Source organism: Lepidochelys olivacea (assembly GCF_965140295.1).
Source record: "Lepidochelys olivacea isolate rLepOli2 genome assembly, chromosome: 25".
Lineage (NCBI taxonomy): Eukaryota > Metazoa > Chordata > Testudines > Cheloniidae > Lepidochelys > Lepidochelys olivacea.
The window spans coordinates 18,011,412-18,038,495 of record NC_140435.1 but is presented as its reverse complement, the minus strand read 5'-3'; the positions used below and the strand labels follow the sequence as shown (position 1 = coordinate 18,038,495).

At 55.9% G+C, this 27,084-nt stretch overlaps 3 protein-coding genes across 4 annotated transcripts; all 3 read left to right on the top strand.

The window, feature by feature from the left end:
• The first annotated feature begins 890 nt into the window (after positions 1 to 890).
• Positions 891 to 6,222, top strand: KXD1 (KxDL motif containing 1). Its single transcript, XM_084614518.1, has 5 exons — positions 891 to 1,064; positions 1,887 to 1,999; positions 2,884 to 3,036; positions 4,241 to 4,287; positions 4,847 to 6,222. The coding sequence occupies exons 2-5, from the start codon at positions 1,905 to 1,907 to the stop codon at positions 5,080 to 5,082; spliced, it is 531 nt and encodes a 176-aa protein (XP_084470644.1). The 5' UTR covers positions 891 to 1,064; positions 1,887 to 1,904; the 3' UTR covers positions 5,083 to 6,222.
• A 4,993-nt stretch (positions 6,223 to 11,215) lies between these two features.
• Positions 11,216 to 15,806, top strand: UBA52 (ubiquitin A-52 residue ribosomal protein fusion product 1). The gene is made up of 5 exons (XM_084614420.1): positions 11,216 to 11,370; positions 11,802 to 11,923; positions 13,237 to 13,323; positions 14,555 to 14,657; positions 15,583 to 15,806. Exons 2-5 carry the CDS (start codon positions 11,821 to 11,823, stop codon positions 15,674 to 15,676), a joined length of 387 nt encoding a protein of 128 aa, XP_084470546.1. The 5' UTR covers positions 11,216 to 11,370; positions 11,802 to 11,820; the 3' UTR covers positions 15,677 to 15,806.
• A 2,067-nt stretch (positions 15,807 to 17,873) lies between these two features.
• REX1BD (required for excision 1-B domain containing) lies at positions 17,874 to 26,259 on the top strand (the record flags this gene model as incomplete). Of its 2 annotated transcripts, XM_084614419.1 has the most annotated exons (5): positions 17,874 to 18,018; positions 22,081 to 22,163; positions 23,597 to 23,801; positions 24,538 to 24,626; positions 25,406 to 26,259. In XM_084614419.1, the coding sequence occupies 5 exons, from the start codon at positions 18,016 to 18,018 to the stop codon at positions 25,476 to 25,478; spliced, it is 453 nt and encodes a 150-aa protein (XP_084470545.1). In that variant the 3' UTR covers positions 25,479 to 26,259. The 2 variants fall into 2 exon arrangements, with proteins under 2 accessions (XP_084470545.1, XP_084470544.1); XM_084614418.1 differs by lacking the exon at positions 17,874 to 18,018 and having other exon boundaries at positions 22,051 to 22,163.
• Positions 26,260 to 27,084: the final 825 nt, after the last annotated feature.

Genomic DNA, 27,084 nt, shown 5'->3' with positions numbered 1-27,084 from the left:
GACACTGGGGGGGAGTGGGGTTGTGGGGGGGCTCCCCCATAGAGCACTGAGGGGGAGGGGAGCTGAGGGGGTGGGGTGTTGTGGCGGGCTCCCCCACAGAGCACTGAGGGGGAGGGGGAGCTGTAGGGGGGCTCCCCCATAGAGCGCTGAGGGGGAGGGGAGCTGAGGGGGAGGGATGTTGTGGGGGGCTCCCCCATAGAGCACGGAGGGGGAGGGGGAGCTGTAGGGGGTTCCCCTTGGGACACTGGGGGGGCAAGTGGTGTTGTGGGGGGGCTCCCCCATAGAGCGCTGAGGGGAGCTGAGGGGGAGGGATGTTGTGGGGGGCTCCCCCACAGAGCACTGAGGGGGAGGGGGAGCTGTAGGGGGTTCCCCTTGGGACACTGGGGGGGAGTGGGGTTGTGGGGGGGCTCCCCCATAGAGCACTGAGGGGGAGGGGGAGCTGTAGGGGGTTCCCCTTGGGACACTGAGGGGGAGTGGGGTTGTGGGGGGGCTCCCCCATAGAGCACTGAGGGGGAGGGGGAGCTGTAGGGGGGCTCCCCCATAGAGCACTGAGGGGGGAGGGGAGCTGAGGGGGTGGGGTGTTGTGGCGGGCTCCCCCACAGAGCACTGAGGGGGAGGGGGAGCTGTAGGGGGTTCCCCTTGGGACACTGGGGGGGAGCGGGGTTGTGGGGGGCTCCCCCATAGAGCGCTGAGGGGGAGGGGAGCTGAGGGGGAGGGATGTTGTGGGGGGCTCCCCCATAGAGCACGGAGGGGGAGGGGGAGCTGTAGGGGGTTTCCCTTGGGACACTGGGGGGGCAAGTGGTGGCGGGCTCCCCCCAGGGGGGCAGGGGCGGGGACTCCTGGCGGGACCTCACGCACATGTACGTCCTGACGCGCCGGTCACGTCGTGCGCGTGACCTCCATCCCGGAAGTGAGGCTCCAGCCCGGGGACCCCACAAGCCGCCGCCGGCCCGCGCTTGCCCCGGCCCCGCTGCCGCTGCCCCACGGAGCCCCCTGGCCGGGGCGCCGCGTCCGTTATGTGAAGGCGGCGGCCCCAGGCTGGGCGGGGGGAGCGGCCCGTCCAGGTGCGCGGCCTCCGGCTGGGGAGTCGGGGGGGCCCCGCGCCAGTGGGGGGCCCCGGCTCCCGTGGGGCGCCCCGGCTCCCATGGGGCGGGGCTTTGGGGGGTCTCCATCCAATGCGGGGCGGTGATTCCATGCGAGGCGGGGTCATGAGCTGTCCCTATCCAGCAGGGCAGGGGCCGGGGGGTCCCCCATCCGGTGGGGGGCCGGGGGCCCTATAGGGAGAGGGGTTATGGAGGGGCCCGGGGTTCCCTAGGGGCGGGGTCCTGCAGGGAGAAGCGTTACAGGGTGTCGCCACCCCGTGGGGGTCTGCGTTCAGTGGGGACAGCTGAGGCCCCTGGGGAAAGGGCTCGAGGGGTGTCGGAGTTGGGGTGGTCCCCATACAAGGGGCTGGAAGGGTCTCCAGCCAGGCATGAGCCCCTTTAGCCGGCCACATCTCTAAAGGGTCCAAGTTTCCTTCCTGGGGTCGGCGGGGCCGTACTGTATCCCATGAGCCGTCTAGGTGTGTGGCTTTGGCTGGGCATCTCTGTAGCGGGACTAGATCTTGCCCTCTGGGAGAGGGTGAGGGGCTGCAGGGGCCGCAGTTACAGCGCGCGGCTTTGGTCTCATGGCTGCAGTTCTGGTCCTGTGTAAGGTAGCAGCGAAGGCGTGGCTGGTCCGGGAGGGATTCTGCTGTCTTCCTTCCTCAAGGATCTGACTGTTGTGAAAAACAGTTTGAGGGCGTCTGGTGCTGTTAATTGTTGCTAGGGCCGGTGAAGGAAGCTGCTTTGTGTTTTTATGAGCAGCCCTATGAACTTCCTCTCTGTATCTCTATTCCCTTCCTGCAGGCTACAGTGTACAGTAAAATGGAGCCCACAGCCTCTGGTGTGTTTTGCAGCAGGGTGCTAAGTATGGTGAACTCCGAAGACGTGAACGCCATCATTTTGGCTCAGAAGAATATGTGAGTCAAGTGGAATCTTATCAGCCAAAATACCCTGCTGTTCTGTTCAATAAATATACAAATATCCTTCTAATTACTAGTAATTCAGAGAAACTGGATGACTCGGTGGGGTTAGAATGTGATACAAAACCCCTGGTCACGATTTCAAAGCTGTCCTAGGTTGCCAGTAACTAACTGACAGCTGTTCTGTTCAGTGCCTGTTAAAATGAGTTGCAAGGTCTTAGTTAAATTCCTAGTGGGCATGTGTCTGGGCTGCCGAAGAGAGGGTTACATTTGCCACTTGTAGGCTGTCCTAGCTGAGAGGTCAAAGACTGAAAGAGCTGATCTTTCCAGGGCATGGGTGAGCTGCTTTGTGCTAATGCAAACTTCCTCGATTGCTGGTACTTTGTCAATTCTGGGAATAAACAGAGGCCTTTAGTTTGCAGGGCAGTCAAGTCAGCACCATCCTCAGTGCTGAATTCATTTCCTTTTTTAAACAAATTTTAAATATTAAGAAAAGTCCATCCATCACGTCTTAGCTGATCTTCACGTCTGTTCTCCCTTTTTGCTGCTGCTTTAAACTCCTCAATTCACTTATTTTGAATTCTTCCCTCAACCCCCAAATTTTCTGACAAATTTCCTGTCAGTAGAAATAGTCAATTAGACTCTGATTGATTTCACTAGGGTTTTGCCCAGGGTGGAATTTTGCATGCAGAGTTCTCTGGGCAGGACTGGGGCTTTAATCACTTCAAAAGCTTTTCGAGGAGGGGGAAAGAAGGATATAATTTTCTTTCTGACTTTTGTGGGGTTTGTGCATGTTTTGAGATAATTGTGAAAGTCTTACCTGGTGTGCTTTATTTTTGGAAACTCATGGACAAATTCCCCATGTCTCTTCCTTGCTCTAGGCTCGATAGATTTGAGAAAACCAACGAGATGTTGCTCAACTTTAATAATCTATCCAATGTACGCATGCAGCAGATGAATGAGAGGTTCCTGCATCACACTAGGACGCTGGTGGAAATGAAGAAAGATCTAGATAGTATTTTCCGAAGAATCAGGTGGGCTCTGGATTCAGGGTCTGGGATGCGGCATCTTTCTATAGTGCCTCCTGTTGGATGATAGAGGAAGGGCCCTGAGTGGATTCAGAGGGTGTCCTGCCCTGCTTTCCCTGTCCCAGGCAAGGTCACTGAGTCACAGTGACCTCTGTACAGCACCCCAGGAGGGTCAGAAAACGACAGAATGGTGACTAACAAACTCAGAAGGGGAGTGAATAAAAGGCATAGCTTGCTTTTACTCTGCAAAACAAACCAACATGGGAAGGAGGAGAGATGTGGTGTTTGCCATAGTACATTGGGTGTCAGGCTCCTGGCTTCCAGTCCTAGCTCTGCCACTGACCGTGTGACTCTGATCAAGTTACTTCACCTCTCCATGCCTCTGCAAAATGGGGAAAATGCAGACCCACCTCACAGAGGGCTTGTGAGGCTTAATGCTTGCAAAGGGATATGCTATTCTTGGGTGAAATGTGGTAGAGAAGGATTACATATTATTTAAAAACTTCTGATTTCAATTTTGGGGACAGCCTTGTCTTTGCTAAGGTGGAGGTAAAGTCATGAGACTGTCAAGAGTCTGCAAAGCAGTAGAGTATTTGTTGATTTACAGTGAATTACTTTATTCCAAAGCTCTGGGGCAAGGGGGGTGTTTTGGCCCCTTTACTTCTCAGTGCATGGAGAGCAACAATAGGTGCTCCTGCCCTGTGGTGGGGAGGTGCAGCAAGCAGACAGTCCATGAAGAGACCGGGAGGCTGCTGGAGCAATCAGGGACCCTGGAGCTGCTGCTCCTTGGTTGGGGCGCGTGACACTTCTCAACGCTGCAGTGCCCCATTTCCAGGGTGGGAAGGGACCTCAGGCTCCCTGCTTGCTACAGGGTTTAATAAAGTGCTTGAAGGGAAATGTCCCTTGAAGGAACATCTGGCAAGATGAGAAGTGGTCAGGACGTGACACGTCACGCCTCACATCTACCCTTTGTTCAGCAGGGTCTGGAGCTCAGGAGGGTCTGGGATTTCTGTTCCTGCAACAGCATGAATGTGCAGTGCAAGGGCATTTTATCTTAATCTGCTTAAACGGTTCCTGCAACAAAGCTTGTTCTGCTGAATGCTTGGCCCCTCTTTTGTTGGAGGGGAGAGGGGCAGTGGGTTGGTAGATATATTTATGTACTTTGTTAAAACTCAGCTCTCTTTTTCTTCTCCCTCCTGCCCCCTTACAGGACCCTAAAAGGGAAGCTGGCCAAACAGTACCCAGAAGCGTTCAGCAGTGAGTGTCTCCTTGTTATTCAATCTGATTTACAGCCTTTATATTGGCTTCCTTCCACTCTGATAAATCAGTACTTCTTGGTAATACAGCACCGGTTACTGTAGAGTCCCAGTGCATCCGAAGCTAAAGAGAAATGTGTGTTTGGGGCAGGCAGCTTGCAGTGGGGATTCTCTCGCGAGATTTTTTTTTTTAAACACCTCTGTGTTACCCAGTGAAAGGTGGCTGGGTGTAGGGTACAAAGCTGCAACTAGCTGCCAAGTTGAGTGCACATCACAGCAAAAGAGCTGGCAGGTTTTTTGTTACTACAATAATGAGCAGCCAAAGATTTTTGAAATAGAAATTGTAAGTTTGAACACCCTCGAGTCCTTCCTCAGTCCATTTTGGTGATGTTTGAGGATTCCTTCTTCAGTCATCTGTTTCCTCTTGCCGATACCTGTACCATGTCGTCTTTACTCTGGGTAGCTGGAGTAGCATGTGTGGCAAAGATACCTGGAGTCCTGTCATCTTTATGCAGATGGAATAAACTGCTGAGGTAACAATTGTGTCTCTCTCCTTTCAGATATTCATGAATCTCCAATTCTAGAAGATGACGATGATTTTGACCCTATTCCAAAAAGCACAGCGACCACAATTCCTACCTCTGAGCAGAGTACGGGCTCTTGTGACACAAGCCCTGACATTATTTCTCCAACCATGAGTCAGGATTTTGAGGATTTATCACAAGGCCGGTATGATTCTCCAGCTGTTAATGGACAGAGCCTAACAGATGATGAAATGGCCAATGAGCTGGACTAACACATACTAAAAACTAAGGCATCAGCTGAATCAGCTGCATGGACTGTGGAGCGCAACCAGAGAACTTCCTGTCCTGTATTTATATTTCTGTGTTTTCTTAGCCATTTACTTTTTTTGTGGGGAGAGGGAAAGTGAAGGCTGAGTGGAGAGGGGCCCATCACATGGTATTCAAAACTGCCATCATAATGCAAACATCGAGTCTGGGTATGGCAAACATGCAAAATGTATGGATTGAAATGTCTCTTCTCTGTTCTTGTTTGTGTGCAGGGGAGAGCAGTAAACCCAAAGGTTAGCTTTGAACATTAGTTTCTGGACAAATAGAGATCTTCTCAGAAGAGTACTCTAACTGCTTTTCTTTATACTTTTCTTAAATAATTTACTTGGTTTTACGCAGAAATCTTGAGGCTCTGTAATTTACAGTGCATGCAAACCCAAACTATAGCCTCCTTACCGGCGTGGTACAAATCTCTCTCAGCTGTGGCTCGCAGGATCTTGTACTTGCAAAGCAACTGTAGCTTGCTTTTTGTGATCTTCTCTGCCTTCTGAGAGGCCTGCCTGCACTACAGGGCCATGTAGCTAATTAATATATACTAATGATTTCTCTAGCACCTACAGAACATCTTTTCCCACACGGTAGCAAAAACCTGAAGTCCTCTTTTCTTAAGTGCGCAGCTGTTCTGTGCCACAGCTCGGATTTTCAGGAGGGAATCTTTCATAACCGCACTTCCATTGCTTAATGGAGACCTTTGACTGGAACAGTTTGACAACTGCTATGGCTGTACCTTGCTCTCTATAGTGTTCATCATATGTTAAATTATCAGGTAGTTTCTTTGGGTAAAACCTTTCATTTTTCAAACAGTGATAAAGACCCTGTACCGAAATGTCTGCTTTTTGTCTGTTTTCACCTTTGACTTTGCCAATGTCTGTGTTAATGTATTACTGAGAGCCAGGATGGAAATAACTAAACCTGTCGTCAACCTAAGAGAGAGGGGAAAGTTGCCCTCTAATCCTCAGTGGTTGTGATCAGCATATCTCCAGAAATATTATAGTGAAAAGAAAATATTTTTGTATTACATGTTTACAAATGCTAGGAGAAAATAACCAATAGAGAATTCATCAATAAAACATCCATCCAAAACACTTCATGTTTCTTCTTTATTAGGTGGAATTTGTGCATGTACGCTGTAACTTCCGGTCATGAGAGGTGAAGTTTGGTTTCTCTGATAGCTGTAGTGGCTATCACATAAGGGACATAGGAGTGGTCGTAATTATAGAGATGTGATCACTGCACCATGATTAAGAGTGTGAATTAAATGAAAATAGAAACGGAATTGGTGAGCTTTGCTGCACAAAGCAAAGGCCAGACTCTGAGAGCAACTGAGGGAAGCAGGTCAGTGCTTTATGAATCTGCCTTTACTCCCAATTCAAAATATTTTAATAGCAGAGGCCAGTAGCACCACTAAATTAGCTGTAGCGTAACAGTATAAATTGCTTAGGCAAATGAGGATCCTGCACATGGATCACAACCTCAGCCCTGGATTTTATACCCAAATACAGAAAAGTGGCCATGTTGGTGGAAACTGTCACTTCACCAAAGGAATTGGGGTAGCACTTTAAACTAAAGCTTTTTATTTTTAATGTTGGTGCAACATACATTTATAAAGCATTAATTCCTATAAAGCTGGGACCTGCACACAGCATGTGAACAATGTATACTAAGAAAGTTACTTCCAGAAGTTAGCAGAACTGATTAAAGGCTTTCCCTTAAATGAGAAAGGAAAGTTGTTTAATGCTGGGAGAAAGAAGCCGTGCAGACCTGCTGCCACTCCTTCGGGAATGAGCAACAATGATAAATGGAGGTGGGATAAAACCCTAACATGCTGTGAACTCTGCCCTGGACAAATGCTTGGTGTGTTGGGTGGGGAGATGTAATGTCTCATGCACAGCTGGTGTTAACCCCCAAACACAGAGCAGAGCCCTGTAGATATTTTATCTACCTCTGAGAGCGAGTATCTTACATTTTTTGGCAGCATCTCTACAGTACACAATGCTGATAAAGGATTTTGAACTGTCCGTGTGAGTGTGTGTAGCATGTGGGTATGTGTATGTGGACGGGTGAATGCACAGGGCACACATGTATCCACATAGAATCATAGAACTTGAAGGGACCTCAAGAGGTTTTCTAGTCCAGCCCTGTGCACTTGTGGCAGGACTAAGTATTACCTCCTAGACCATCCGTGACAAATGTTTTGTCCATCCTGCTCTTAAAAATCTCCAATGATGGAGATTCCACCACCTCTCTGGGAAATTTATTCCAGTGCTTAACCACCCTGACACGAAGTTTCTCCTAATGTCCAGCCTAAACCTCCCTAGCTACAATTTAGCCCATTGCAGAGCTTAAGAAAAACAATTTTTCTTCCTCCTTGTAACAACCTTTTATATACTTGAAAACTGTTATGTCCTCTCTCAGCCTTCTCTTTTCCAGACTAAACAAACCCAATTTTTTCAATCTTCCCTCATAGGTCATGTTTTCTAGACCTTTAATCATTTTTGTTGCTCTTCTCTGGACACTCCAATTTGTCCACATCCTTCCTGAAATGTGGCACCCAGAATTGGACTCAATACTCCAGTTGAGGCCTAATCAGCATGGAGTAGAGTGAAAGAATTACTTCTCATGTCTTGCTTACAATACTCCTACTAATACATCCCAGAATGATGTTCGCTTTTTTTTCAACAGCGTTACACTGTTGACTTATATTTAGCTTGTGGTCCAGTATGACCCCCCCCAGATCCCTTTCTGCAGTACTCCTTCCTATGCAGTCGTTTCTCATTTTGTGTGTGTACAGTTGCTTATTCCTTCCTAAGTGGAATATTTTGCATTTGTCCTTATTGAATTTCATCCTATTTACTTCAGACCATTTCTCCAGGTTTTCAGGATTATAATTCAAATTGATCTGATTATCCAAAGCCCTTGCAATCCCTCCCATCTTGGTATTGTTCACAAAAGTGTACTCTGTATGCTATTATCTAAATCATTGACCCGGACTTTAAGTCGCGCAATGCTTATAAACTGCCTGTGCCCGTAAGTGATCTGCACGCTGACTGTTTACGCTGTCTGGGGGAAACCCACCTCAGCGACCCTTGCCTTCCACTGCAGCATAGGGCCCGGGTCACTTGCTGGAGGATCTCTACACCTTGAAGTCTTTAAACCATGATTTGAGGACTTCAATAGCTCAGACATAGGTGAGAGGTTTATTGCAGGAGTGGGTGGGTGACATTTGGTGGCCTGCGTTGTGCAGGAGGTTAGATTAGATGATCATAATGGTCCCTTCTGACCTTAATTTCTATGAGTCTATGATATTGAACAGAACCGGACCCAGAACTGATCCCTGTGGGTCTCCACTTGTTATGCCCTTCCAGCGTGACTGTGATCCACTGATAACTACTGTCTGGGAACGTTTTCCAACCAGTTTTGCATCCACCCTACAGTAGCTCCATCTAGGTTGCATTTCCCTATTTTGTTTATGAGACAGTCATGCGAGACAGTACTAAAAACTTACTAAAGTAATGATATACCACATCTACTGCTTCCCCGCCCTGTGTGTGCGCCCCTCCACAAGGCTTGTTACCCTGTCAAAAAAAGCTATCAGGTTGGTTTGACATGATTTATTTTTGACAAATCCATGCTGACTGTTACTGATCACTTTATTGTCTAGATGTTTGCAAATTGATTCCTTAAGCATTTGTTTCATTATCTTTCTGGGTACAGAAGTTAAGCAGACTGGTCTGAAATTCCCTGAGTTGTCCTTATTTCCCTTTTTAGAGATGGGCACTAGATTTGCCCCTTTCCAGTCTTCTGGAATCTCTCCTGTCTTCCGTGACTTATCAAAGATAATCACTAATGGCTCAGCTATCCCCTCTGTCAGCTCCTGGAGTATTCTGGGATTCATTTCGTCAGGCCCCGTGCATGTGTGCCTGCACGGGCGAACGCACAGGGTGTGCATGTGTCCACATACGTGTGTGCGTGCATAGGCGAACGCACAGGGTGTGCACGTGTCCTCGTACGTGGGTGGGTGCACGGGCGAACGCCCAGGGTGTGCACGTGTCCTCGTACGTGGGTGGGTGCGCGGGCGAACGCCCAGGGTGTGCACGTGTCCACATACGTGGGTGGGTGCGCAGGTGAACGCCCAGGGTGTGCACGTGTCCACGTGCGTGGGTGGGTGCGTGGGCGAACGCCCAGGGTGTGCACGTGTCCACATACGTGGGTGGGTGCGCGGGCGAACGCCCAGGGTGTGCACGTGTCCACGTACGTGGCTGGGTGCGTGGGCGAATGCAGAGGGTGTGTCCACGTACGTGGCTGGGTGCACGGGCGAACGCTCAGGGTGTGCACGTGTCCACGTGCGTGGGTGTGTGCACGGGCGAACGCCCAGGGTGTGCACGTGTCCACGGGCGAATGCAGAGGGTGTGCATATGTCCACGTACGGGGGTGCGTGCATGGGTGAATGCCCAGGGTGTGTCCACATAAGTGGGTGCGTACACGGGCAAACACCCAGGGTGTGCACGTGTCCACGTACGTGGCTGGGTGCATGGGCGAACGCAGAGGGTGTGTCCACATACGTGGGTGTGTGCACGGGCGAACGCCCAGGGTGTGCATGTGTCCACGTACGTGGGTGTGTGCACAGGCGAACACCCAGGGTGTACACGTGTCCTCGTACGTGGGTGGGTGCGCGGGCGAACGCCCAGGGTGTACACGTGTCCTCGTACGTGGGTGGGTGCGCGGGCGAACGCCCAGGGTGTGCACGTGTCCACGTACAGGGGTGGGTGCATGGGTGAATGCCCAGGGTGTGTCCACGTACGGGGGTGCGTACACGGGCAAATGCAGAGGGTGTGTCCACGTACGTGGGTGGGTGCACGGGCGAACGCCCAGGGTGTGCACGTGTCCACGTACGGGGATGGGTGCATGGGTGAATGCCCAGGGTGTGTCCACGTACGGGGGTGCGTACACGGGCGAACGCAGAGGGTGTGTCCACGTACGTGGGTGGGTGCACAGGCGAATGCAGAGGGTGTGAACGTGTCCACGTACGGGGGTGTGTGCGCGGGCGAACGCCCAGGGTGTGCACGTGTCCACGTACGTGGGTGGGTGCATGGGTGAATGCCCAGGGTGTGTCCACGTACGGGGGTGCATGCACGGGCGAACGCAGAGGGTGTGTCCACGTACGGGGGTGCATGCACGGGTGAACGCCCAGGGTGTGCACGTGTCCACGTACGTGGCTGGGTGCATGGGTGAATGCCCAGGGTGTGTCCACGTACGTGGGTGGGTGCACGGGCGAATGCCGAGGGTGTGAACGTGTCCACGTACGTGGCTGGGTGCATGGGTGAATGCCCAGGGTGTGTCCACGTACAGGGGTGGGTGCATGGGTGAATGCCCAGGGTGTGTCCACGTACGTGGATGGGTGCACGGGCGAACGCAGAGGGTGTGTCCACGTACGTGGCTGGGTGCACGGGCGAACGCCCAGGGTGTGCACGTGTCCACGTACGGGGGTGGGTGCATGGGTGAATGCCCAGGGTGTGTCCACGTACGGGGGTGCGTACACGGGCGAACGCAGAGGGTGTGTCCACGTACGGGGGTGCGTGCGCGGGCGAATGCCGAGGGTGTGAACGTGTCCACGTACGTGGCTGGGTGCATGGGTGAATGCCTAGGGTGTGTCCACGTACGGGGTGGGTGCATGGGTGAATGCCCAGGGTGTGTCCACGTACGTGGCTGGGTGCACGGGCGAACGCCCAGGGTGTGCACGTGTCCACGTACGTGGGTGGGTGCATGGGTGAATGCCCAGGGCGTGTCCACGTACGGGGGTGCATGCACGGGCGAACGCAGAGGGTGTGTCCACGTACGGGGGTGCATGCACTGGCGAACGCCCAGGGTGTGCACGTGTCCACGTAGGCGTGAGCGGCGCTTGCACACCTAGGTGTGCCTGACCCCTACAAACAAACTCCCCCTGCCGGGGGCAGGACCCCGGACCCCGCGCACAGCCCCATGCTGGGACCAGCCGCCGCCGCCGCCGCCGCGCTGACTCCGCCCCCCGAGGGCCTCTCCGGCCGGGAGCTGACGGGGGCGGAGTTGAACGCGGCGGGCGGGGCCTTGGTTGTGACGCGCGGCACGAGGTGGGCGGGGCCACCATTATAATGCTGCGTGCGCGGCGCGTCTGACGTAACGCCCGCGTGCGCTGGGCTGTTTCCGGTTCCGGTGGGCCCTCTCTCTCTCTCTCTCCTGTCTGGCGAGGCGGCTGGGTGAGCGCCGGGCGGGGGCGGCCGGGGGGAGGGGAGCTGGGGGTCCGGGGTGGCAGTGGGGGGGAGCGTCGGGCGGGGCCGGGCTGGGGGCGGTGGGGGCAGGGGAGCTGGGGGGCCCGGGGTTGGGGGGAGGGGAGCTGGGGGGAGCGCCGGACGGGACCGGTCCGGGCTGGCGGACCTGGGGGCGGAGCTGAGGGGCCCGCGGGCGGTGGGGGGGGGGGAGGGGAGCTGGGGATCCTTGGGGAGGTGGGGGGAGGGCCGTGGGGCCGGCCGGATTGAGAGGCGGGGGCGGGCCCAGACTCTGCCTGGCTGGGAGGGGCTCGGGGCTGCCCCCTACCCCCCCCCCCGGCTGGGTGACCGCTCAGTGGGGGCGGGGCCGTTGCCTGGCTCGCCACGCGGGGCCGGCGCTGACCGGGTGTTGGCTCGTGCAGGGGACACGCGCGCGCCACGATGCAGATCTTCGTGAAAACCCTGACGGGCAAAACCATCACCTTGGAGGTGGAGCCCAGCGACACCATCGAGAATGTCAAGGCCAAGATCCAGGACAAGGAGGGTAAGGGGCTGGAGGGGGCTGGGGCTCGAAGGCCGAGGCCACCGTTGTTAAAGCCGGGGCAGTCACTTCCCCGCCCCGTACGCTGCCCTTGGGGCGGGGGTCCTAAGCTCGCCTTGGCAGCTTTATCCTCCAATGGGATCTGGGGACCCCCTGCGTCTCTAGTATGGGGGCTGGCCCCTGCTCAGAGACTGGTGGGGCTGGGTCTCTTCTGTCTTGATCCAGTCCTCTTTCTCCACCTCTGCTCCCCTGCATGCCCCAGGTCACAGATGAGGAGACAGCCGGCCACATTTCAGTGAGTGGCATTGTGGAAATGTTATAGTGAGTGTTGGAAATTGTAGTTTCTGTGACAAAATTGTGGCCTGTGATATTTTCACATCTTTATGAAGAATGGTCCCTGAACTACCCTCTGTTTGAGCTCTTGGGCGCTGCACTCCTGAGAAATGGATGGCTGGTGTATCTGATGAATGATGTTTACCTACCCCAGAAATGCAGCTGCTAAGGCATGGTAGCAGTTAAACACCTGCACAGCATTGCTGCACATAGGGCCGTGCAACTAAGTGCACATGTGGTTCAGAGAGTAGTTGTAGCCATGTTGGTCCCAGGACATTAGAGAGGCAAGATGGGTGAGGCAACTTCTGTTGGTCTAGTAAAAGATACTGCATCATCCATCTTGTGTCTCTGTTTCAGTGGTTCTCAAACTTTTGTACTGGTGACCCCTTTCATGTAGCAAGCCTCTGAGTGCGACCCCCCTCTTATAAATTAAAAACACTTTTTAGTATATTTAACACTACTGTAAATGCTGCATGCAAAGCAGGGTTTGGGGTGCAGGCTGACAGCTCGTGATCCCCCAGATAATAATCTTGAGATCCCCTGGGTGGGTTTCTGATCCCCAGTTCGAGAACCCCTGCTCTATTTGTTTCGGATACAAATTTTAAAAAAATTCATTTTAGTTTGACCCACAACATGTTTTGAAACTTCTGGTGTAAAAAACAAAAAAAAGTTGTTTTGTGTCAACTAAAACATTTTGTTTAAATTTTGAGGACATTCCAAAACTGAAATGTTTCACCTCTTCATTTAGGAAGTGGCATTTCAGCACTTCTGAATTTTTTTTTTCAACCAAAGCAGTTTGCCAAAATGACCCAAATTTGTTAATTATTTTGATGGACCCAAATCTGCATTTGTCTTATAGCAGATCACTCCCATCAGGTCTGCTGCCTCCCCGTGGTATAGTGCCCCATGGGTTGTGATTTGCTCGTCAAATCTCAATGTGATGTCAAAGGCAATTCAGTATTCCACACGTGGATGTCTTGTAGGTATTCCTCCTGACCAACAGCGTCTGATCTTTGCTGGGAAGCAGCTGGAGGATGGGCGTACCCTCTCAGACTACAACATCCAGAAAGGTATTGTTTGACAGCATATTACCACTGTGTAAGACCTGGGCTCAAAAATGGTTGCTAAACAGTAGCTTAAAGCACTACTAGAGGAAACTCTGCTCTTTCTGCCTGCAGAAGCTATCACTCAATGTCTTCTACAAGCCCTGTGGAATATCGAATTGAATTCACATCTCAGAAAAGGATTTCAGGGTCATGATGGATAATTTATAGAATATGAGCTTGTGGCACAATGAGGAAGCTAAGAGCAAATGTATTCCTTGGCTGTGTAAGTAGGGGAATAACGACTAGAAGTAGTGAGGAGTGGTGTGATCACTATCAAGTGTTAGTAAGATGGTTATTGGGGTTCTGTGTCCAGCTCGTGTGAACACAGACTGGAAACGCTTCAGAAAAGAGCTACAAGAACAAAGCACTGTCTTGGAAAACCTGCCTTAAAATAAGACTAAACAACTTCAGTCTATTTAACTTACAAAGGTTAGATTATTTCAGGGTGGTAAAGTACCCACGTGGGGACAAATTTTGGTAGCAGTGGGCTCTAGACAAAGGCATAACAAGATCCAGTGAGGCTAGACAAATTCAGACTAGAAACGAGGTCCACATTTTTTTAGTGGAGTGTAATTAACCATTGGAGCAAATCATCTCGTGATGTGGATTCTACACCATGTGCGCAGCTTTAAACCAAGATTTGGAAGGCTCTTTACAATGTGTTTCATCTCAACTGGAAGTTGTGGTCTTGATGCAGGAACTACCTGGTGAAACTGTCTGGCCTGTGATATGTAGGAAGTCCCTGTAGATCACAGTGGGCCCTCTGGCTTTCAAATCTAAGCATTGGAGGTTTCATGTAAGATGATGTTGCTGTCTTCTGTGTCTCTAACATATGGACTCTTAGAAATGGCTTTTAAATAACTGGGTTTGGGGGGGTTTAGGCTGGGACACCCAAACGGTGTCTTAAGAACAATGAGAGGCCCAGGTGTCTAAAGAACTGGCGTGCTTGTCCCATTTGCCTTTCGGAAACTGTCATGGCTCTCCCCACCCTCCCCTGGCAGTCTGGCTCTGCAGTGGGAATTGAGTTAATTTGGGGTTGAGACTGAAACCACCAGAACTGAAGTAGTCACTACTTTCTGTGGCAGTAGCACTTGGGACCTGGAGTCCCATTATGCTCCTCCCTCTGCAAACGGGGAAGTTTCTGCCTCAGTGCTAGCTCTGAAATGCTGCTAACTCGGTGTGTTCCTCCTTTCAGAATCCACTCTGCACTTGGTGCTGCGTTTGCGAGGAGGCATCATTGAGCCTTCTCTTCGCCAGCTCGCACAGAAGTACAACTGCGACAAAATGATCTGCCGCAAGTACGTGTCGCCTTATGCAATAGACTCAGCGTTTTAGCCTCTGGAGGGGAGTGTAGCCGCTGCCCTATCTGAGGGTGAACTCCTTTGAGCAGCATCCTTACATATTTGTGCTCTGATGTGTAGTGGGTGTCATTAGGTGATCAGTGTGCTAGGAGGCAGTTGGTAATGGAATCTGTCATAGAATAAAGAAAAGGAGGACTTGTGGCACCTTAGACTAACCAATTTATTTGAGCATAAGCTTTCATGAGCTACAGTTCGCTTCATCGGATGCAGCTCACGAAAGCTTATGCTCAAATAAATTGGTTAGTCTCTAAGGTGCCACAAGTTCTCCTTTTCTTTTTGCGGATACAGACTAACACGGCTGCTGCTCTGAAACCTGTCATAGAATAGATCGCTCAGTCTTGGCCTAAAGAGCCTGAGGAGGAGCTGGGCAGAGTAGCAAACTGCTTTGGGCAACTACAGCAGCATCCTGGCAGCTTTAACACCTTTTTACTGCCAGCTAATGCTGTACCGATCTCTCAACCTCCTAGAGAGGCTGCTGTTCTGGGTAGGTCATCTTCAGATTCACTGGGGTTGGGAAGAGCCTGTGATGGGTCACCTTGCCCTTTCTGCATGGGACAGAGGAGATGACACTATTTCCATCAAGGATTGGTGGGTGTTGCATTCTCTATTGAACTGGCAGGTGTTCATAAAAATCCCTTTGCATCATAAATGCGGGAGGCCAGAATAAATTGACATTGGTCCTTCCTATATAACTTCCCTCATTCTCTTCAGCTGCATATTCCTCCCCTGTGCTTGCTGCCTCAAGTAAATATGCTCGTAGTGTTCACAGGGGGGTTGACTGGGATCTTGCCATGCGAGGCAGAGCCTCCTGGGAGTTCCAAACCCCCAGAAGAGTTGACAGCTGTTCTTCTGCCCGTTTCAGGTGCTACGCCCGCCTGCACCCTCGTGCTGTTAACTGCCGTAAGAAGAAGTGTGGCCACACCAACAATCTGCGTCCCAAGAAGAAGGTCAAGTAGAGGGAGATACCTGTCTTCGGCCCGTGTGGCTACGTGCTGTTGAATTCAAGCTGGGTAGTCAGTCTGCTGCAATGTAGCTTGGTCCTGGGTGAGGCAGGGGTTTGTTGAATAAAGCTACGTCCAGTGCTCAGTCCCGTGTTTGTCATTTACCCTCTGCCCTCACCTGGACAGTTGCTTTCACATTCTTCAATGCTGTTCAGAACAATGCAGAGAAGATCATGTGCATATCCCGTAAAATGTGTTCTCTGGATGTCTGTTACTAATGTGTTTCAACATGAAATGCAGGGCTTGATTCAGACACGTCTATGCCATCCTTAAACTTGCCTGATCTATTCTTGGCTTCCTGTAGTAAAAGAGAGATACTGTTCCTTAGAACATACGTGGCAGATGGATTAAGGCATTCACAGTGCAGTGCAAACATTCCTGTACAGTAGGAACAGAATTCAATAGCTAAGTCCATGCTAACACATGGACCATCCTTTGCTAAAAGCACCTCTCAAATTCAAAACCATATTTTCTTGGTTTAAAGGGAATAGCCGCTGTGTAAGGAGTAGGTTGAAGATTTCTGTGGCTAGTCCACACCATCCTCATGTAGCAATCAGGGTTGTGCCAAAAACCTGTTCTGGTGGCTGGGGGAGAGTGAACCAGACAGCACATGGGAGATCTCAGACCCATGCGGTTGGAATAAAAGCCCAGCAGCAGTGAGGCTGCAGCTACAATGCTATAGGGCAGTGCTGGGAAGTCAGCTTGTTCCTCAGCTCTACCTAGAAAGGACCGTGTCAGTTGGGAAGAGGGGAAATGCCTTTCCCCTACTAAAGTAACTCCCCTGACAAAAAAGGGGGCAGGAGAGAGTTAGCCTCTTCTCTTGTGATCTGTCAAACTGAGTGACTGCCCCTTGCAGTGGATCGATCCTGGTGCCATCCTGAAAAGGCAAACTACCTGGCAGAGTGACTGAGATCAGTGCGTGGTGCCATCCTTGCAGGCTAGTGAGCTGAAAGCCTGGACAATCTATTTTGGGAATTGTTTGCTCCAATCCAGCACGAGCTCCTGCTCAGATGTACGAGTGCCTGTCTCATGGCTGGAGTTTTAGGGCCAAGCTGAAGTCAATGGGCTGCCCTTGTAAGGAATGGGGAGTTACTAGCCTGTGTTGCTCTAATGTGAGGATTTTACTTAGACACAAAGATGAAGGGCACTTTCTGGAGTGAAATGCGGGTGGAAGGTTCAATGTTTAGCTCTGCCAATGCACCTCACTCCTGGCCTGTGATCTTGGAGAAGAGAAGAAACCGCACGAGAGCCCCCTACTTCATGGCCACCTGTCACCTAAGTCAGGATTTTAACCCAGCCAGTGGGATCTGAAAGGGCTAGTGCGCAGTCAGCTCTCGGGGAAACAGCATTCCAGTTCCTAGCTCAGAAAACGGGTCATGGAGCTGAGTGCTGCAGTGTTGGAGACATCTTGTTCTAAGTGAGGAAATACTGTATTACCTCTGCTCTGGGACCTTTCTACTGGCCTCCTCCATCAGCTTTCATGAGCTTTAGCTAGGGTGACCAGATGTCCTGATCTTTAGTTTTGTCCTGCATCCTGACCGGTCTGGATGACATTTGTCCCGATATTGCGGCTTTGGCCGCTCCCGCCGGTTTTTTGTTGTTGTTTTGTCCGTTTCATCTGGTCACCCTGGCTTTAGCCTAAGGAAGCCTGCATCGGGGCTGCAGGGGAGGAGGCTGCCCTCTGGCTCAGGTGTCTGGGGATGCCTGTGTGGTCTCAGGAACAAGATGGGGTTGGGAAATGGTTCTGCCATGGGCCTGTCTCCCTGGGCCGAGTCCCCCCGGAACATGGGGATGATACTGACCCCCTTGCCCCCAGGCCTCTCCTGAGCTAATCCACGGCGACTGTAAGTCCTGTGGCATGGGGCCGGCCTTGTTCTGGCCCCCCACACCGAGCCCACCAGGGTCCTGCTCTGTGCATGTCTTCGCGCTACACCAGTACAAATAAGGACCGAGCTGAGGGGTTCGCAACCTCCCCCCCTAAAATCTCTACAGCCCACCTGTGTGTCAGCGACCGAGGGGGGGCAGCCAGCCGTGCAATTGCCCCAGTGAACGCGGCTTCGGCCCCCAGGGGCGGGGCCCTGCCCGGGGGACCCCCCGAAACCTGCTCGCGGCGCCCCGGGTGATCGTGACGGGGCGGGACCAGCGGCTCAGGGCCGCTGCCCCCCGGCGGGTCATGAGGCTGCCGGGCCTGCAGGCGGCCGCCGCCTCCCCGCTGCCTCCTGCCCGTCTCCGCGGCTGCGGCGCCGGCCCCTGCGAGCGGAGCTGGGGGCGCCCGGCCGGGGGAGCCTCCTGCCATGGTGAGCGCGGCTTTCCCCGGGGGCAGTGTCCGCACACCGCGGGCCAGGGCTGGGGGGCCGGGCCGGGCCAGAGCCGCTTTCCCCGGGGGGCCGTGCCGAGCCCGGGCCGGCCAGAGCCGCTTTCCCCGGGGGGCCGTGCCGAGCCCGGGCCGGCCAGAGCCGCTTTCCCCGGGGGGCCGTGCCGAGCCCGGGCCGGCCAGAGCCGCTTTCCCCGGGGGGGCCGTGCCGAGCCTGAGCCGGGCCAGAGCCGCTTTCCCCGCGGGGGGGCCGTGCCGAGCCTGGGCCGGCCAGAGCCGCTTTCCCCGCGGGGGGGCCGTGCCGAGCCTGGGCCGGCCAGAGCCGCTTTCCCCGGGGGGGCCGTGCCGAGCCTGAGCCGGGCCAGAGCCGCTTTCCCCGCGGGGGGGCCGTGCCGAGCCTGGGCCGGCCAGAGCCGCTTTCCCCGCGGGGGGGCCGTGCCGAGCCTGGGCCGGGCCAGAGCCGCTTTCCCCGCGGGGGGGCCGTGCCGAGCCTGTCCCGCGCCAGAGCCGCTTTCCCCGCGGGGGGCCGTGCCGGGCCTGAGCCGCTTTTCCGGGGGGCCGGGCCTGGCCCGGGCCGAGCTGCCTCGGCTCTAGCTGCGGCCACGCTTCCCGGTCCCGCATGGGCAGAGGCTGCCAATCCCCCCGGAGCAGGGCCCGCACGGAGCCCGGGGCGGGCTGGTTTCTGCCCCTGAGCGGGGCTGGGCTCGCAGCCTGCACCCCGGCCACCGGATCCCGGGCTCGCCTTTGCCTAGCGCGCTCCCGGGGCTGCGGCTGCCCTGGAGCGAGCCGGGAGCTCCCATCCCAGGCCCTGGTTTGGGGGTCTGGGGTGCAGAGTTCTGCCCCCAGCAGGGAGGGCGCAGGGGGGTCCTGGGGGGCTGCATACCCTCAGGATGGCCAGGCGCTCAGACACCAGGTGGTGGGGGACAGACACCGGAGATAGGAGGGTGCTGGGACTAGAGACGGGGAAGCCCAGCTGTGAAAAGCAGCCGGGGGAGGAGAGTGGAAGTGACTGAGGTGAACCAAGCCAGGCGCTATCAGGTAAAGAAATCCGTCTACACCAGCTCCTCTCAGGCTGGGCCCCTTCCCACTCCCCGGGCGTGAGAACCCTTGGTCTGTACTGAGGCCTTTCTCTCCCTTCCCCGGTTCATAAATTCAGCTGAGGGCCCCCCGCCCTCCCAGCTGTGCCCCCAGCAGAAGGCTCAGGAGTGCCAGCCCAGTTAAGGGGATGTCCGAATAGAAATGGAAGGAGAAGGGAAGTGGGGGACATTGGAGGAAATCTCCAACCCCCCTCTGTCTAATAGTAACCTAGCTAGTATTGACCCTTTACTTCTAGTGATTCGTCAACAAATATACGCAGCCATATGCTCAGTGTTGCATCATTTGCAACCAAAGAGCAAGTGGTGGCCGGGGACTCAAACTCACAATTTATAGTGGTTACTGACCATCTCCAGAAAGGTCAGTAGCAAACAGTTCATGGAGCACATTTTGATGGGAAATTTTTTCAGTCCAAAAATTTAGACCAGTTCTAATCACTAAATCACCGTAAGCATTTATAAGGTCACACTGTCCTTTGCGATAAGGTTCCTTCACACCACTCTGGCAATGTAAAGGAGCCTTAAAATGTTTACACCTGTCTTTGCTCTCCTGAGGGACAGTGCCTGCCCCATGCTTACCTCGTCAGAAACATCCCAAAGCCCTGGGGATGGCCGAGTGTGCCACAGTAGTGAGTGAGAACGGAGAGGGACAGAGTGTCTCTCTCTCTCTCTCTCACACGCACGACTCCCCAGGCCCTTTGCCCTGGTGGTGATTTACATCTCTATTGGGTACTCTGAGCACCCAAAGCAACCTGCCTACACTGCTGGGAAGGGGTGTGTGACCTTTGCTTCCCTGTCAGAAGTCATTTTTCTGTGGGGAAGCAAAGAAATCTGTGGGGGCCATGAATTCTGCACACACGCAGTAACGCAGAATTCCTGCAGGAGTAATCTCCATGTGAGTAGAGAATATGAATAACTAGCACTAGAATAGTGACTATTAGAAAACAAACCCTCATGCTACAGGGTGCAAGCCAACCTATGACCACTGGGGTCAGGAGGGATCAGGTCATCCCGTCTTTGCCTGCTGCCCCTTCCTCTGATGATGCTGGGGCTGGCCCTGGTGGTGAGAGGAATCTGACCTAGATAGGCCGCTGCACTGCTCCAGCCTGGTGATCCCAAGAGGATGCCACAGCCAGTGCCTGCTGCCACCCACTCAGGTGTGTGCCCTCTAATGCCCTGTAAAGCTTGGGCAATGGCACACTGGGTGTGGTTTGAGCTCCTTGTGGGCAGTAGCAGTGCATGGAGGATCGTTAGGCCGGAATTTACTGTCCCCGTTAATTGGGTGGGATACCGCAAGCTAAAAACTCCAGCGTATTGCTAAGACAGCACTCTGTCCCGCTCACTCTGTGCCTCCCCCCAGCCCTCGCCCCATTTGGAAGCAGAGGCGTTAGGGAGCGGAAGGCGCTTTGCTAAGCGCTGGCTCGGAAAGTGCTGAAATTGTGCTTTGGAGACTTGTCAAGCACACAACCCGCTTGGAAGGTTGTGAGGTTGCGGCGCTGGCTGCAGATGGCCGGGGGGCGGGGGCTCCCGGGGTGCTGGGTGAGATGGTATGAAACCTCCATCGCCCGGCGAGGGGCGACCCTGCCCTGGGTGCAGGCAGGTGGCTGGGTGCTGCTCACGGGAGTCCTGGCGACGCCGGAGCAGAGCCTCCTGGCTTGGTGCTGGGGGCCAAGGAGTCGCTCAAAGGCGATGGGGCTTGGAACCGGAGAGGCCGGCCGGGGGCTTTGCCAACAGGAAAGAGCCTCTGGAGCTGCCAAGTTAGAAAACGCAGCTGTTGTGTGGGGGGCTGGAGGCCTTGCCGTGCACTAGACCCCAGCACGGTGAGAGCTCTGGGGAGGATCCATGCATGCACGCAGGCCCTGCTGCTGCTCTGCAGCTCGGAACAGGCCCGCGGAAAGAGGCTTCTGGGAGCCCGTGGAACCTTCTTCTGGGGAGCGAGAGAAACCGGATCCCGCAGCTGCGGCAGCGAGGACTCTGGCCCCAGAATAGCCGACTCCGAGGCCGTCCACTCCTTACTGGGCTGGGGGGCCCTGGGCTCACCACCCTGGCCTCCCTCTGAGGAGCAGCTGCAGCCCCCGCACCTCCCAGCCCTCTGCCTCAAGCTTGGCATCTGAGAACCCAGAATGGTGGGCCGGAGTGGTGGGGAAGTGGGAGTGGATGCAGGGGGGTGGCCACGGCCCCATGTTGGTTACTGGTTCAAATCCAGCCCCAGGTTAGAGGGGACAGGATGGTACTTGGTACTGGGGGAGCCCTGGGGTGCTTTCATCTCCATGGCCCTGGCTCCAGCCCATCCTTCGGTGGGGAGACGCGGTGGGTCTCATGATGGGGACCTGCTGGCTCAGGGGGGTCAGGGAATGGAATATTGAGACATTCCTCACTACAGCCCTGGTTCCAGCTTATCCCTGTTTTGAGGCGACTGGATGGTCACAGGGTTAGGAACCCCTCACTCCATATAGTGAAGAGCCTGTCACCAGCTCCAATCCGGGCTAATTCAGGGGGCCTGGCTGGCTTGGGGGTTGTGAAATAGGACATGGGCCCTTTCCCATCCGGCTCCAGGGCAGGGGACTGGCCGGCTCAGGCAGGGAAAGCGGACACGGGGCCTTCCCTTTATGCGGCGTGGCTCTGATCTGTCCCAGGGTGGGAGACTGACTGGCACTTTTCCCTCGAGGGCACTGGTTCCCATGTGGCCCCAGGTCGGCAGTGGCAGGCAGCTGTGACATTGTGGCGGGGTTAGTGCCACAGTCCCTGGGTGGGGAGCCTCGCAGGGGGGAGGAGGAGGTGCCCCAGCACCATGTAGCGCCCTCCTGTGGCTGGTCTAGGGGTGGAGGGACTGGTTGCGAGGGATGTACTGGGGCCTGTCTCGCTGGTTCAGAGCCATCTGTGAGCCTGTTGCCCCAGGGCCGGTGGACACCCTGAGTCTCATGCTATCCCTTTGTCTCTCCCGCTGGCAGACGGACGACGCCGTGAAGCTGCTCCTGCACCGCTTTTACACCCTGCAGGGGGAGCGGGTGGAAGCCTACCGGCTCTTTGAGGAGTAAGTGACCCCAAGGCCGGAGAACCCCTGGTGGCTGTGGGCTCCGGCTCCCGCACGTGCCGGATCCCATCCTGTCCTCTGCCCTGGTTGCTCTTAGGGGCATCCGCACCCTGGCGTAGAAGGGCAGGCTCAGCCCCGCTGGAGACACTGATGTGCCAGGGCTGGGCAGGACTCTGGGTCTCAGCCCATGCGGACTGTGTATTTGGGCACAGACTGTGCCGTGGCAGACAACGCAGCCCCAAGCCAGCTCGCGGTGGGAGGTACCACTCTGCTGTGACTTCTCCTTCCAGCCCCCAGACCAAGGGAGGCTAACTCCTGCCAAACGGGGACTTTCAAGCAGATTCTTCTTGCTGCTGGCCTGCTCTGGCCGCTCCCGTTATTTGCAGGCAAACCGGGCGGGGCCGGGGGGGGGTGTTACTCCACCTGGCGGCCCTATCCTGGCACCTCTGCCTGCGGGGTGCCCCAGACTGAGTTTCCGATGCTTCCCGCTGCCCTCTGCAGCCTTCTTCCCCCTCCACCTGTGGTCCAGGGGCACTGAAGCAGGAGGGGAAAATGGGGCCATCCCCCTGCCCCATTGACCTTAAACTCCATAGCTCTGGCTGAGGCGCGTGCTGGCCTGAGGCCATTCCGCCCTTGCTGTGGTGCTTAGTGCCCAGTCTCTAAAGTTCCAGCCTCCCCTCCTGGCTGGCAAAGGGTCCCAGGAAGCAGCCGCCACTGCTTGCTGCTCAACACCTGGGCCTGGCCCCTGCGGGCTGGGGCTGAACGCCGGCTGGCCAGGGGGACCCGCGCACCAGACGCCTGTAGCCCATTTCAGCGACGTCTGGGAGATGATTTACTCTTCCGGATCCAGGCCCTGGAGTTTAACAAACAAACCAGCCCCAAGCCCGGCCAGCGGAGGTTAAGCTGTCGGGCCTGGTAATAATCCTCGGTAATGAGCCCTTCCTGAGCATTGGCAGCCAGCGGAGGTACGAGCTGCTAATTCAATAATATAGTGGAAAGGCTGAACAGGAAGATACCTGAACCGCTGACTGCAGGGGTCATGCAGAGGGTAGGGAGGGGGCCGTGCGCCTCTCTGCAGCACCAAGCTGAGAGCAAAGGCTTTGGGGTTACAAATCCCTGCCTGCAATTTGCTGTGCCTGGAAGTTATTACTGTACAGCCCCCAGACAGGCCTCCATCATGCCAGGTGCTGCCCAGAGAAAGACTCCCTGCCCCAGAGAGCATCATTATCCCGTTTAAGGACTGAGGCCCACACAGAGTCAGTGACAGAACTGGGATTTGAATTCAGGTCTCCTGAGGCCCAGTTCAGTGCCTTCACCACCCAGCCCATGCTTCCTGAGCTTGTCGGGAGCATCCCCTGCAGGGGTCTAGTAAAAGGGGCGCTCTCGGGAGGCTCATTCTTGTCAGATGACCGGTTGCTTTGTCCGGCTTGCAGGGGCCACCGGGCGTATCTGAGCAGCGGGCCGCACTACGACTTCCTCCGCTACCGGCAGCTGGTCCATGAGATCACGCTGGCCTTCAGCGGCATCTCCCGGGAGATCCTGGAGATCAAGGAGCAGCTCCAGGTGGAGCACGGGCGGCCGGAGCTTGCCCAGCACCTGTCCAGGGTCCAGCAGAAGGAGAAGGAGAAGCTAGAGCTGGTGAGAGGCCCCTGTCTCCTCCCCTTTGCACTGGGGCGTCCAAGGTGCCGACAGCCGCACTGCAGGCTGAGGGCCTCGATCTACTCACAGGGCAGGTGCAGCGCTAGAGTAGGCTTCCCGCCCCTACCCTGCAGCGCCCCTCCTCCCCCATGAGCCGGCCAGTCGTCAGAGCCCCGTCAGGCCAGGGGGCTGCTGGTGCCAGCTGTGGGAGGGGGTGTTGTACTGGGGACACTGCTTCCTAGGAGCTGGGCTGAGCCCTAGCAAACTTGTCTCATACAGCCGCCCCTCAGCTGCGAAAGGGCAGGAACTTGCACTCCTGGCTGCGCTGGGCTAGTATTGTGTATGAGAGCCCAGCCCCTGCCCCGGAGAGCTGCCAGGCGGAATGGACGAAGCAGGGGGAGCAGTCATCTCCCCAAGGCTCCGCGGTAGGTCGGAGGCATTGCTGCCGATAGCCCTGAGGCCCAGCCTCTCCTCCCGTCTCTCTCCTGTGCTGGAGGGGCCTTTGGTACAAGGAATCGAGGAGCGGGGGCCGGGGTGAGGTGGGGTCGCTCTGAGCCTGACCCGCCCTGGAGCCATGTGGCTGTGGTGGTGGTAATTTGCGTGGCAGCCCGGGGCGGGTTTGGGCCCTGAGGTGCCAGGTACTCTGGCCTACATTGCCCAGCCCGGGCGCCGCTCTGTGGGTGGGGTTGGTGTCTCCTCCTGGGAAGCTCGACTCCACCTGCCCTCCTCCTTGCAGACGGCTCAGCTGCAGCTCGCCAGGCAGCACGCCCAGGACCAGCCCGGCGTGCCAGCCCACCAGCAGGAGGTGCAGGAGCTCAAATACAAGTAGGTGCCCCGGGGGCTGGGCACAGCACCACCCCGTTGCCGCCCACGGCACTCTGAATGCCTCACGCCTTCGAGCCCCATGGAGGGGGGCATTGCCCCCCAGCATAGGGGCTAGTGGGAGCCCCCCCCTGAAGCCAGGCGGGAATGGCTCCAGCTGAGCCTGTGGCATGACGGGGGGTGAGGGCTGGGGGCTCCCCCTGTACACACTCACTGGGCACCCAGCTCCTGGATTCGAGGGGAAGGTCTAGAACTGCTCTGGCCAAGGTAGGACGGGGGCTAGCTCAGCACCCAGCAGCCTTTGGGGAAGGAGCAGGGGGGAGGCGCGCCGGCTGTTTGTTTGAGCAGCGTTTTGCCTGTCAGACCCTCCAGGCTGGGGGGCGACGTATGTGACCGGCCGGGGGGAGTGGGAGCTCCGGGATGGGATCCCCCAAGGGGGCGGTGGAGCAGGCTGGACTTGGCATGTGCTGCTCCAGGCCCTGGCAGCTCCTTTATCATCCCTTCTTCAAGGCTGGGGTGGAGGAAGGGCGCAGGGGGGATGAAAGTGCCTTCCCCAATCCCTTGGCCCCCTCTCCCTAACCAGGCCTGAAGGAGACCCAGATGGTGCCTTCAAAAGCTCTCTTGTTTGTCGGCCCTCTGGATTGTTTAGCACTGCCGCATGGCTTTGGTGCTGATCAGCCTCTCCCCGGCCGAGTGTTTCATAAACAGCGCCGGGAACGCGAGGCAGCCCAGATAATACACTCCATATGGCCTTTATTTATAGTTTCCATCCGCTCTCCTAGGCTAATTAAAACCATTGAGGCAATCAGCGAAATTCTCCAGGACCTCAAGTACGATTCGGAAGAAGCCGAGTGATGGGTCTCCCCGTGGGAATGGCTGGAGGAGGTGGGAAGCGCTGGAGGGGGTCAGCTGGGCCGAGCGCTGGGCCGCACTGCAGGGCTCTCGCTCACGTCGAGGTCTCGCTCCCCATGGCGGGATCCTCTCCCTGGCAAACCCCAGCCTTGGCGCCCCTGCGAGAGACTTGTCCAGGGCCCTCTGCCAGGCGGGCAGCAGCCTTTGCAACAGAGGAGCAGCTCGACTTTGGGCTGTTCCAGCACAGGGGCAGGTTTGCAAAAGGGCTCCACGGCCAGCAGGTCCCACTGGGAACGATGGGGAACCCTCCTCCTGCCTGAGAGCCATGGAGAACCCCCCACTGAGAACATCAGCAGCTTTGGGGGCTGAGCCCCTTTGACAAGCTTTCCCAGTTCGGTGCCAGGTGGGTGGGTGCCCTCGAGCCCGCCGGGCAGGATCAGCGTGCAGCCTAGATGTGTCGCTGTCTGTCCGGCAGGGCTGAACGCCCCCTCCCTCCAGGTCCCTTCCTCCTGGAGAGCCAGGAGCCCTTTGAGTACAGACAGAGCCAAACCTGTGGATTTGGAGAGGGATTTTCCAAGTGCCAAGGTGGCTGTGGGGGGGTGCCGTGCTCCTAAATCCCCTGGGTGCTTGGGAAAGCCCCCCCCCCGCCCCCATGCAGCAAAGCGTTTTAACCATGTGCTGTGACCTCTTTCAAGTCTGTTTGTTTTAAGAATTAAGCAAAGAACTCTCTGGCGTTAGGGCTAGGCTGGTTTGTGGCTCAATAAAAGGCAGGTGGGAGCTCAGAGTCCTGTCGCTGTCTCCTTTGCTCAGTGACATGCCACCGATGCTGCTGCCAGCCCAGGCTGGTGGCACCAGGGGCTGCCCATCACTGTGCCCTGGAGGGCCAGGCTAAACGGTGAGAGCATTCCCCTTTCGTACCCAAGCCCCTGGGGCACTCTGACCACTGGCTGGTCTGGGAACTTGGAGCTCCCCTTTTGCCCCAGGGCTCCGACCCCCGAGACAGGGTAGAGCCACGCCCTGCCTGTGGGTCCGCGGTGATGGCCTGTATCCAGCAGCCGTGAGGGAGGTGCCTGTCATCCCACCATGGCGCCACGATTGTCTCCTGCTGGGCCTTCCCACGAGCACTGCACCAGGCACCTCACAGCCCTGCCCATCGCTGCTGCCTGGCCTCTGCAGCGTGCCCAGGAATGGGCAAGGGGCACCTGCAAAGCGGCAGCGAGTTCCACCAGCCCCACGCCCCAGACGCTGGGCCAGAGCCAAGGACAAGGTAGGCCGGGGCTGGGCCAGTTCCTCCACAAACTCTGTCCTGACCTGCAGCCCCCCACCCATTCCAGCCGTGGGCTCCCCCTGCTCTTCCGAGGCCCCTTGTCACAGGGGAGATAGATGGGGGGGGGTCACAGCCTGGTCATGTGACCGGTGAGTCATGCAATCCAGCCAGGCCCTGGGGAAGATGTGCCCTTTGGGTGGAGCAGAGGAAGGTGCCTCCTGGAGCCCTGAGACCCTCGGGGGGGAGGGCGTGACCTGGGCTCCAGGCGGGCAGCCTGCGCCCAGCGGGGAGGCCTTGGAGGGGGCTGTGGTGGGGAAGGCTTCTCGCTTTCTTTGTGGCCAG